The 12,343-nt window shown below is 40.7% G+C and overlaps 1 protein-coding gene across 1 annotated transcript in view; it reads left to right on the top strand.

Moving 5' to 3' along the window:
• The window catches only part of TRPC5 (transient receptor potential cation channel subfamily C member 5), a 118,207-nt gene that overhangs the window by 96,986 nt on the left and 8,878 nt on the right, over positions 1-12,343 (top strand). Inside the window, exons 6-7 of the mRNA XM_015818630.1 lie at positions 159-354; positions 10,311-10,514. Of these exons, the coding sequence (XP_015674116.1) occupies positions 159-354; positions 10,311-10,514 (400 nt within the window). The remainder of the gene's footprint in view (positions 1-158; positions 355-10,310; positions 10,515-12,343) is intronic.

Genomic DNA, 12,343 nt, shown 5'->3' with positions numbered 1-12,343 from the left:
ACAGGAAACTAGACTGGCTGGGAAATAGAAAGATGTAAGCACAAAAACCTTTCGATGTACCAGCTCATGAGAAAGATAAATGATATATCTGTTCTCCTACCTAGACTCAATCAAATCTATTAAGACAATTACTTATCTTTTGTTTTGTTTTTTTGCAGACTCTTTGAAACTCTCCAGTCTCTCTTCTGGTCGGTGTTTGGTCTGTTGAACCTCTACGTCACGAATGTCAAAGCCAGGCATGAATTCACAGAGTTCGTTGGGGCCACCATGTTTGGCACATACAACGTCATCTCCTTGGTGGTTTTGCTAAACATGCTCATTGCCATGATGAACAACTCCTACCAGCTGATAGCAGTGAGTTCAACACATTGGTGTCTCTTCCACTTGCCTGTGAATTAGGCATTCAGTTGGATGTGTGTGTTTCTGGAGCTAGCAGACATGTCGGTTTATGCAGCCATTGTACAACTCCTTTGCTGTGTTCTCAGGTGGTGACGGTTGTTAGTACCTCTTAATGGCGGTACTAGGGTAGACAATTTGTGGGAATTGGCAGAGGGTGGGAAGTGGGATAGGAACTTTTCAGACACCCACACAACCCCCCCACACACACATACTGGGGGGGAGGGATAGAAAGAGGGAGAGAGGGAGAGTTCTTCTGTATTTCGAGAGAGATTTAATGTATACAGTGGCCTTAGCTTAACAAACTCTTCGTATACAATTCTTATAAAGAAGAATACTTTATAAGGGGTCCTAAGTGTTCTCTGAGCTTAGTTGTTTTCTTGCAGATGTATCATTACCCAAACTAGATAACATCAGCAGTGCTAGAAGGGAGGAGGAGGAGGAGGAGGAGGAGGAGGAGGAGGAGGAGGAGGAGGAGGAGAACCTTGGGGCCCTTGGTGTGTTCTGAGTTTGGTTGTTTTCTTGCAGATGTTTCATTACCCAACTAGATAATATCAACAGTGCTACAAAGAAGGGGGGTTTGTGCAGAGGAGGAGGAGGAGGAGGAGGAGGAGGAGGAGGAGGAGGAAAAGGAGGAGGAGGAGGAGGAGGAGGAGAATTGTGGGGCCCTTGATGTGCTCTGAGTTTGACTGTTTTCTTGCAGATGTTTCATGACCCAAACCAGGTAACATCATGAGTGCTGGTTGCAAGAAAATAACCAACCTCAGAGAGTGCCAAAGATCCCTCATATACAATTCTTTGTGCATAGTCTCAACTTAGGGCCACAATTGGAAACAGAATTTCCATTGCTAAGCAAGAGGCTCATTAAGTGAGTCACGTCCAATTTTATGAACTTTTTTTTTGCCACAGTTGCTAAGTGAACCATTGCAGTCCTTAGGCCACTCATGAGCTTGTTGTGTGAATCCAGCTTCCCCCGTTGACTTTGCTAATCGGAAGCTGGTTGGGAAGTCACCGATGACTATTGTATAACCCCGGGATGTTGCACCCATCAAAACTATATGCCAAGTGCTAACTGCCTGGATTCTGATCAGGGGCTGTAGGGTTCTATTCTATTCTATTCTATTCTATTCTATTCTATTCTATTCTATTCTATTCTATTCTATTCTATTCTATTCTATTCTGTATAGTTTGACATTGTTGTGGGAATTAGTTGTTTAGCAGAGTGATGGCGTGGGGAAAAAACTGTCCTTGTGTCTACCTGTTCTGGTATGCAATGTCTATGACGTCATTTTGATGGTAGAAGTTGAAACAATTTATGTCCAGGATGTGAGGGCTCTGTAGATATTTTCACAGCCCTTAATGGAAGGCAGGTTGGTAGAACTACCTGTAATGCAGACCTAACTGCATTGACTTACGACTGGTCACTTAGTAACCATTGGAAAATACAGCATCCCCCCCCCAAAAAAAAGATACTTATGATTGGATTTGAGGTTCTGAGGTTCTGCATTTAGGGACATTTGCAGAGCCTTGCAATCACATGACTACGATTTATGATTATTATTTTTTTGCCAGAAATCAGTGTTTCCTTCTGGTTCCTGGCAGAAAACGCCCTCTGTATTAACCATTCATTTAACAATTGCAAATTCATGGTGATCTGTTTAAAGACTGCAGCAAAACAAATGTCATAAAATCAGGTCGGTCACCTGATGACCCATTGAACAACCAGCACAACTTACAACTGTAACTCCACTCTCAGCTATGGCCATAAATCATAGACTACCTGTATTGTATTGTAAAGATTGCTGAGATTGATTAAAACATTTTCTGTGCTGGAAAATGCTATCTTAAAATCCGTTCCCTTCTAGTCTATTATAATAAACAGGACTTTGATTCTACCAGGCTGTGGGATAGTGAAAAGAGGAAAAACAGCGTTATTCTATCATCCCTCTCTTGCTTAACAACAGAAATTGGGCATTCGATTGTGGTGGCAAGTGGAGGACTATCTGTATATTATATACTGTCTTACTGCATTAACTTGCATTCTGAAATCTCTTACTCTGCCTAAAGAGAGCTACTACTCTATCTTCTAAATCAGTGCATCTGACAAAGAGAGTCAGGAACGTGCCAATTCAGTTCAAAACGTCAACAGTGGAGATTAATCTCATGTAATATCCTTTCCCCCCAACACTTGCTCAGGGGGGCTTTCTGCTTGGATAGATGTCCTCATCTAACTGTCATTCAAAAGGCCAGAGAAATATCTGGGCTTTGGGAATCCAGATGGAATATGCCATCAGGGCTAAAATGGGCAGCTGATGTATCTCCATGAGGCCAAAGATCAGCAGTGCTCATCAGTGACTTGAAGCCGCCGGATTGGTCACGATGCCGAGCTACCTTGCCAATTTTTCCCTTTGTCATTACTTGAGCGATTTTACAATGACACTGGCCTTCTGGAGGTGTCTGTTAGCCATTTGGGAGGAAGAAGAGATAAGTCTGCCATGGTATCAGGAAATCAATAAGCCCAAGTGTCAACGCTGCTAACATCGGATGTTCTTGCTTTGACAACAGATGGAAATGCAGCCATTTTTCTCTTTCACTTTTAGAGTTAGTTGATGCTGGGAGGGGGGATGTGGATGAGAGTCCAGTTAGTCATAACAATAATAACTCAGCCCTGGAAATTCAAGGTTATTGCGCCCAGAGTTGATAAATATTTGACGGGCTGGAGAGCTGGGGAGAAAGCCCGGGCTTCAAGCTAATTGGGGAATGTGATTTATGACTGTTAATTGGAAGAGGGAATTGTGCTTTGCTACTTTGTGCCCAGGGGAGGGGAATTTAGTTTTTGGCTTTAACTATGTAATGCCAATACTTTGTTTCTCAAATAAGAGATTCTTTAAGGTAAACAATGCCTTCAAGTTCTTTTGAAGAGTTTCATCTGTTGGAACCATGACATTAAGCCAAAAACTACAATTTTTACCTAACTATCTTGGGGTCCCGAGCCCCAGTCGCTATCCCTAGAATTGAGGGATAGACCAATAAAGATTCGGGGAAGATTTCAACAAAGAGAAAGGAAGAGCGCTTGAAACCAGCACCCCGGCAGTGGCTGCTACCCCAGAGGGGAGAGTGCAAGCCAGCGCGCTGGTTGAGAAAGAACTTTTTCAGGCCTCTCAGTTGGGGGCAAGGCCCAAGCCATGAGGACAGCTGATCTGCTGCAATGACCTCTGGGAGGCTTACCGCTGTGCCTATTTCTACCCGAACCCAGCTGCTATGGTTGACATGGTTGCGTCCAGCTTGGAAGGAGAAGCATCCGAGTGGCCGAACAATCTATATAATGAGCAAGCACCCGAGTTGGAGGACCCCCATCCCCCCGATTCTTACGGAAGAAGGATGCTTTATCCAGCTCACACAGGCTATGCCTTTCTATAATTTGTGCTCAGTTCAAGTTAAACTACTTGATGTATAGTGGAATAATAAATTATAGAGAAGGTGGTAGCCACCAATCTTTAAAAGAGGGATTTGACAGATTCATGGAGGACCAAGCTATGGATAGCTACTGGTCTTGATGGATTTGTGTTTCTTCCAGATCAGAAGTAGCATCATCTGGATATCAATTGCTTGGGAGTGAAAATAGAAGAGGGATCCCACCCCCTCATCATGGTTTCTGAGTTTTCTGAAGGCATATGGTTGGGAAACTAGATGAGCAATTAGCATACTAAGAAAAAGCCACCAAATGGATCTCAATTAGTTGGAATCCCTTTCCTGAAAAGGAGAGGACTTGGGATTGCCCATAAGCGCTCCAGAGAGCAGGTCCCCATGAGGAGACCACAACACAGTAGACTTCAGTGAATTTAAAGTTTTGGGAACCAAAAAAATTGCCATCTGTGATAAGATGGGTAGCCAATAAAATTTGATAAGTAAATAAAACTTTGCCCAGTGTCACAGTTTGGCACTTTTCAGAAGGGCACTATTGGTTCAAATAGTTCCTTTTTAAATCATTTCTGGAAATTGCTTGTTAATTGATTTTTGAATGTTAAGAACCTTCAGAACAGGATTCATTAGACTAGGTGATTCTCTTTCAGCCCTCAACAAAAGACACTTCATATAAATTTAAGGATTCTTTTTTTAAAAAAAACAGAATAAACAACGAAAGGGTTATTAGAACGTTGATTTTGGAAGATTATAAAGGACTAAAGGGCCAGACAGATTTGATATAAGAATTTGAAATTAATTATAAGAATCCTTTCTGGGGGGAAATGTTGTTTGAAATACATTACAGAGTCTGAAATTCAATACAAGGAACCTTCCCATGGGAAACTGTTGTTGATTGGGGGGGAATGATAAAAGGGGACTTTGAAGATTGGACAGTAAAGAGAACCAGAAAGAATTAAGGAATTATAATTAAAGGAGAAGACTCATTAATACAGAGTGGAGCAAATGACTTTAACTTCGAAAGAATTCAAAAACATTTTAGGAAAGGTACCCAAAAGTTACTTTGTCTGCTGTTACAAAGCTGGATTTAAAAGAGGTTATATAAGAGAAGTAAGCTTTGCTCAAAAAGAATAAAATTAAGGCTGATTTGAACATGGAGCTAAAATGACAGCTTGCAAGAATGATGTGGAAAAAATGCTACATTGGATGAAATCAGCTGATGTTTTAATAATGAAAAGGAATATTCAAATAACAAACCAGAACAATCACTTGATAGGTTGCTTATTTTGGATTTATAAGACAGACTTCTTAAAGTCTTGAAGAATCTTTTGAAGAGAGACAAAGAGAAAATGAAAAGAAATCAAATTCTGGGACATTATTTAAAAGAATTAAAGAGCAAGATTGTTAAAGGCAAAGGGAAGTAATATAACGCTGGTTTATTTGATCAGGGTTAAATGTATATGTTGTTTATAGATAAGAGAATGGGAAGAAGAGATCTTTGTTGTTGCTGTTTTTAGAAAAAGTGAAAAGTTATTGTGTGAAAAGTAGAGTAAAAGAATGCAAAATTCTTAAAACATAAATAAATTCTAATCAGCAAAAAACCATTCAGACTTATCAGAAGATAAGTCTGAATGGTTTTTTGCTGATTAGAATTTATTTATGTTTTAAGAATTTCTTTATAGAAAAAGAGATGAAATATGGGAAAGAGATATTTTGATGTATTAGTAGAAAAGGCAATATATTACTGAAATTATTTGATTTGTGATGAAGGGGAAAGTCATTTGTTTATATTTTCTTTTTTCTTTACTATTTTTTTTTCCTTTTTCAGTTCATAATTTTTTTGGCTCTTTTTATTTTTGCTTTGCATTCTTTTCTATTTTTCTTAGTTTCTATTAATCTTTTTTCCTTGTCACTTGAAACTGACTTTCAGGTTTAATCTTCGTAACTGCAACTTTACATTATTATAAAGAGAAAGGGGGAGAGAATTTCGCAGAAGCGCTGCTCTCCTTTGACGAAAACTTCAAAAGCAACGCAAATGACTAGAAATAAATAAATGTTCTTCTATCAAGTGAAAGAAGGTTGAAAGGAGAGGAAAAAACCAGGAGCATTTTTCTGCATGGGGCACATGACGTCCCTTCAACTAATCCCTCCCCCAAAGCTTCAAGCTTGGGTGAAACCCAATATCAGTATCCCAAACCACTACATCAGAGTTTTGCACAGGACCTCACTGGAAGAGAAGGAAAAGCAACAGCGATAGCATTTAGACTTATATACCACTTCATAGTGTTTTACAGCCCTCTCTAAGCGGTTTACAGAGTCAGCCTGTTGCCCCCAACAATCTGGGTCCTCATTTTACCAACCTCAGAAGGATGGAAGGCTGAGTCAACCTTGAGCCAGTCAGGATCGAACTGCTGGCAGTCGGCAGAATTAGCCTGCAATACTGCATTCTAACCACTGTGCCACCAGGGCTCTTAATTGTTTAAGAGTTTAATTGTTTCTGAGAACAAGCAAATAACAAAGGCCTGAGGACAGCAAAACTCAATTTTCCTTTTTTTTGCTAGCCTTGGCCTAATTATAACCTACCTGCAGACTTAGTATTCATGAGCTGTTTGCCAGGCTTTCAAATGGACTTGGCTGATACATTCTGGCTGGGTTTTGCTTGAGTCACAGGAATAATTAAACAAACCTTATTCTTTCTCTCTCTCTTTGCAGTGCTAACAAATGATTAATGGTAATTTATTAGCATTTGCCCCCGCTTTTAGGTAGGAATGGACAAAACCCAGCTTTGTTTCACCCCATCCCTACCATAGTTTGAAACAATCCCTCATTAGTTTACCTTGATTTAAAAAAAAAAACCCCAAACAAATCAGTGCAAAATGGTTTTGCATTTCTGGGTACATGTGTTAAATAAGGGGAAATTCTGGAATATTCCATGCAGAGCCTGAATTAATCCAGGCATTCTTCAAGTTAAAATGGAATGGAAATATGAGATGCGGGAGATGTTCTCCAACAACTAAGGAAAGAATAGAAATTTCTCCCTTTTCCAGTTGCAGCCATCAAGTGTCATTTCAGATACACAGGCTTACAACGGAGCCAAGGCGAAGAAGCCCTGGGCTGGCCTTCATACTTAATTCATTCCCAACAAGCAAAATTTATGTTAGCCTTGGCTGCTGAATTAGCTACACCAAATAAGATGTAATGGCCCTTCCATTTTCGGTCACCCTTTTTTCTTTTGACCTCCCTCCTTCTCCACCAAACTAGGCATGCATCATTAAAAACACTTGCCTGGGAAGGTAGCCAGCTCCTAAAAGAAAAGCTAAAAATAATTTATAAGTGACATAATCTACATCAACTATTACTAATGAAGCTTATCAGCAATGTAATAGAATTTCGGGCCTGAAGAATTAATGGGGCTTGCCAAATTTGGCCAGTAACTTTATTTCTGAAGACAAGAACTTTCCAGGGAACACATTAGCTGCCATCTTTCCATATGGGAATGATTAAATAGCAGAAGGAGGAACAAAAATGTACCATCAAAAATGTATTCCTCAAAAATGGAAGAGCCACGTACGTTTTATTCGGTGTAGCTAATTCAGCAGCAGGGCTAGCATAATTTTTTGCCTGTCGAGTCTGAATTAAGGATGAAGAGCAACACCATTGCTTCTTACCATCACTTTGGCTCCTTTGTAAGATCGTGGTGGTGCAGTGGTTAGAATGCAGTATTGCAGGCTAACTCTGCCCATTGCCAGGAGTTCAATCCTGACCGGTTCAAGGTTGACTCAGCCTTCCACCCTTCCAAGGTTGGTAAAATGAGTGTCATGTGTCTGAGTAACGAAACACTTAAAAGGACTTTCAGGCATGTTTTCTCCTAAAAGCATTTATCAATGTTACAGATATGTCAGCACAGCATGGTGGAATGCTTAGATCTGCTTCTCTTCCATTATGCCTAATATTCCACTCCCTTATTGTAAGGTCATGGTTCACATCTTCCAATCAACTTGGAAGATGTGATTTACTTCCGGTTTCTTTCTCCCGGGCTATCCCTATGCTCCTCCCTCTTTCCCAGTTGCTGGTTTAACTATATATATACCAGACAGTTCTGCACATTGTCAAAGCAAGAATATACAGTATTTGCAGCGTTGACATCGAGGGCCATCCTAGATAGTCGGAGGCAAATTGCTGATTTGGTAAACAGCTTAGAGGGCTGTAAAGCACTATGAAGCAGTAAGTAAGTCTACGTGCTATTGCTATTGCTATTGCTAGCCTGTGCATTGAAAAAACTCTCGATGGTTGTAAGTGGAAAAGGGAGAAATATATATTATTTCCTTAGTTGTTGCAATGTGACCTCCTGGATCTCACATTTTCATTATATTTTAACTTGACGAAGGTTTCGATTAATTCTCATTCAGGTCCTGCATGGACTATTCCAGAATTTTTCCCTATTTAACTACTATTAATTGTTTGTCCTATTTAACAATAGTTTCCGGAAAATGACACTCCACAAGGTATGGATCACCATTTTTCCACCTGGAGTGCTCAGCCTTCTTCAACTTTTCCAGCAAGAAGTTTTGAGTTACTTGGATATTAAAATCTAAATAAACAGGACACAACTGAACTGGATATGCACAAACCAAAGTGAAGAGAGTCTTTGTATAAATAGGCATCTTTTAAAAAAAAAAGATTAAAAGCTATCAGAAATCTTGCTTTCTCCCCTTCAGAAAATTTTGAAAGGCCCATATTCTCCTTGTCATTCTTTCTTGGCGTTTAACAGATGAAAGCTGTTTCCTGCATAACCTAAATACTCACAGAATTTGCTGAGCACAAAGGAATATAGGCTCTAATTAGCTAATGCTGTCAAAATAGCAAAGTCTCAGCAACCATTTTTATTTTTACGATTCCAAGTATTTCCAACTTTCTTTTTTCCTTTAATGAATGCATTCTTGGACTATGCACATAGATGAACAAGCTATTGGGATCCTTATATTAAACCAACATATTTCACGTGCAGTCAGAACTCAAAAATCCCATGTAACACGGCCCTTTATCTACACATGTGGATCTGATCGGGATACATCATAAGGGAGACTCAGAAATATTATATGTATAATATATAATTACATATATATATATATATTTCCTCTCTCCTATTTTCCCCAAAACAACAGCCTTGTGAGATGGATTAGGCTAAGAGAGAGGGTCTTCAGAAGTCTTCAGAATCGCTGCGGCATCTGCCAGAGAATTGGAAAATGGTGAACATGGAAAAACCTCAGTTTCCTTTTTTAAGGGTTGGCTGGATAAAGGAATGGAAGAAATACTGTTCTATCAGGAACAGAATCCCATGGAATTGAGGATCAAATGGCACCTGAGAACTAACTCGAGCTGTGAATTGAGTTGGGCTCCAGCTGTTCTGTCTGCTGTGGACAGACAGAACGAATAGCTTCAAAAACCATTTGAAGTCCTTCCTATACTATTCAGAGTAGTGGGATGCTTAGAGGGTGGGAACTAAAATAGAGGCTCTGAGAAACGAGGGGAAATCAAAGGGTCAGGGCAACATAGCAATTAAATTCCTGGACTACAAATGGAGAGATTTAAGTTCTCATCCATCCTCAGCTGAGGAACATCCCTGAGTGTGAAGTAAAGTCATACTATAATCTGTAATCTACCCATAATCTTGGTATTAGGGATATATATGCTTACCTCTGCTCCAGAAACAGTAAACAGTTTTTACTCTATCCAACCATTATACCTACTTAAGAGCCGTGGTGGCGCAGCGGCCAGAATGCAGTACTGCAGGCTAACTCTGCTCACTGCCAAGAGTTCGATCCCAACCCGCTCAAGATTGACTTAGCCTTCCATCCTTCTGAGGTCAGTAAAATGAGGACCCAGATTGTTTGGAGGGCAGCAATATGGTAACTCTGTAAACCACTTAGAGAGGGCTATAATGCATTGTGAAACAGTACAGTTCACTTAGTGACGGTTCAAAATTACAACAGCACTGAAAAAAGTGACTTATGACCATTTTCCACACTTATGACTGTTGCAGCATCGCCAGGGCCACATGATTTACATTCAGATGTTTGACAAGTGATTCACATTTAGGACGGTCACTGTGTCCCAGGGTCACGTGACCCCCTTTTGTGACCTTCTGACAAGCAAAGTCAGTGGGGAAACCAGATTCACTTAACAACCGTGTTGCTAATTTAACAACTGCAGTGATTCACTTAACAAACGGGGCAAGAAAAGTCATAAAATGGGGCAAGACTCACTTAACAAATGTCTCACTTAGCAACATAAATTTGGGGCTCAATTGAGGTGGTAAGTTGAGGACTACCTGTATATAAGTCTGAGTACTATTGCTATTGCTACTTTCCCCTGAATATGGCGTCTATGATCTAAAATTATTTTTAGGATAGATGTTCTTTATGACAATTTGCGGCGGCCAAAAGATGACTTATCTCTTGTTCTTCTCTTTCCCATCTCTTCCCATCCAGGACCATGCAGACATAGAATGGAAGTTTGCACGCACAAAGCTCTGGATGAGTTACTTTGATGAAGGAGGCACACTGCCCCCTCCTTTTAACATCATCCCTAGCCCCAAGTCATGCTGGTACCTTTGCAGGTGGCTCCACAAGCAACTTTGCCCATTCCGAGACCCAGAGCATGAACAGAAGCATGAGAACCTGAAGACTATCACGGTGAGGAACAGTGGAACACTTTCACTAATTAAGGGAAGGTTCGTAGCCTAGCCTTCCCTTTCTTGATTTTGGCCGGCAGGGGAAATGTCTGGTCTGCCATCTTTGTTGGATGCCTGTCAAGCTCCTGGGAAATCAGGAGACTCAGGCAGTTCAAAGGAGTATCAAGATGTATTGCAAGCTTAAGCTTTCTACGAGAATCAGGCTAAGTGACCACTAGAGGAAATGAGGGAAAGATAAGAAAGGCATTCAAGGTGGACTGGGCTTGATCTCTTGTGGGCACAAAGGTACTTAGGATGCATTTGACCCCTCCCTTGGGCTCAGCCCGGTCATCTCCTACGATCCCAGTTCCAATTAGTCCCCAATCAGATGGTCAGGAATCAAAGAAGAATGGAATGCAAGACTTTTTGCAACATCTGAAAAATGAACAGCGTAACAACAGTGTGGGAAGGGACCTTGGAAGTCTTCTGCTCAAGCAGGAGCCCATATATCATTCTGGACAAATGACTGTCCAATTTCTTCTTTAAAAGTTCCAGCGATGGAGCACTCACAATTTCTGGAGGCAAGTCGTTCCACTGGTTTATTGTTCTCCCCTGTCAAGAAATTTCTCTTTCATTCTAGATTGGCTCTCTCCTTGATGTTTCCATCCACTGATTCTTGTCCTGCTTTCAGATGTTTTGGAGAATAGATTGTGCCTCTCTTTTTTGTGACAGCCCCTCAAATATTGGAAGACTGCTATCACGTCACCCCTAGTCCTTCTCTAACCCTCTCTAACTGACGAGTCTAATGAATTTAAATGAGAAACTTAGCATCATTTTCTGATTCTAGGTCTCTGTCTTTCTTCTTCCTTCTCCTTGCCAAATAATACCAAATAAATAATTTATCCTTGCTAAGGAATCTGATAAATAGGTCAGATAAACTGGCATAAACACTTTCCTGTTTTCACCATAAAAATCCACTCTCAAACTGTTTGGGACTCTCCGTGACAAAACATGAGCACTGTGGTGAAGTTCAGGGCCTGTAGGGCTTGGTTTTCTAATATCCTCAGTTCCCCCTTAGTAACATGATGCTTGGCACTAGGCCGAGTGGTCCAGCAGAGCATCAGAGAAGCTTAACCAACTGGCACTGCTTGAAGCAATACCATCAAAGGAGTCTAGTGCCCTAATCTTAGGGACAGCAAAGTGAGGCTGAGGTCCGTCTAAATGGGTGGCTTTTCATTACTGAGGTACATATCATCATACAGAGGCAATCAAAGGCATTTGAAATGTACTACAACTAAGCAGTTCATTTAATTCCTTACTTTGCTCCCTTACTACCTCCTCCTGCCAGATGAACTAAGGGTCTGATTTACAAGAACTCCGATCTTATAATTGAGAGCTTATTTTCATAAGCTTGCAAAGCCACTGAAGAAGCACACATAACTACTTTGGTCCTGTCAACTCAGCAACTGGACTTCTTTCCTCTGCTTCATCGCATGGAAGGCAGAGTCAGGAGATCTAGGGCCATCCTGGACAATTCTGCATGTTCTTCCAACCTATTCAGTTTGATGAAAGGGAATTTGCTTTTCTAATGTCTTTCCCAAAAAAAAGAAAGTTTCTGGGTGAGTGTGATATCCCTGCAATTATTTAATTCCCTGATGGTCAAGGGGTAGATGTGAAGGACATCTGACCTGTCTTTCTTTTGATAGTCCCCTCGCCAACAGTCTTCCTGGCTTCCCATGAGTCAGTTTAACTCCCGTGAGCCTCCCCTGCTGTGTGTTTGTACATCTCTCTCTCTCTCTCTCTCTCTCTCTCTCTCTCTCTCTCTCTCTCTCTCTCTCTCTCTCTCTCTCT

The sequence above is a fragment of the Protobothrops mucrosquamatus genome, unplaced genomic scaffold, assembly GCF_001527695.2.
Source record: "Protobothrops mucrosquamatus isolate PMUCROS unplaced genomic scaffold, P.Mucros_1.0 scaffold773, whole genome shotgun sequence".
NCBI classification, from domain to species: Eukaryota; Metazoa; Chordata; class Lepidosauria; order Squamata; family Viperidae; genus Protobothrops; species Protobothrops mucrosquamatus.
Note: the sequence above shows the minus strand (reverse complement) of the source record. Positions and strands in the feature narration are given on the sequence as shown.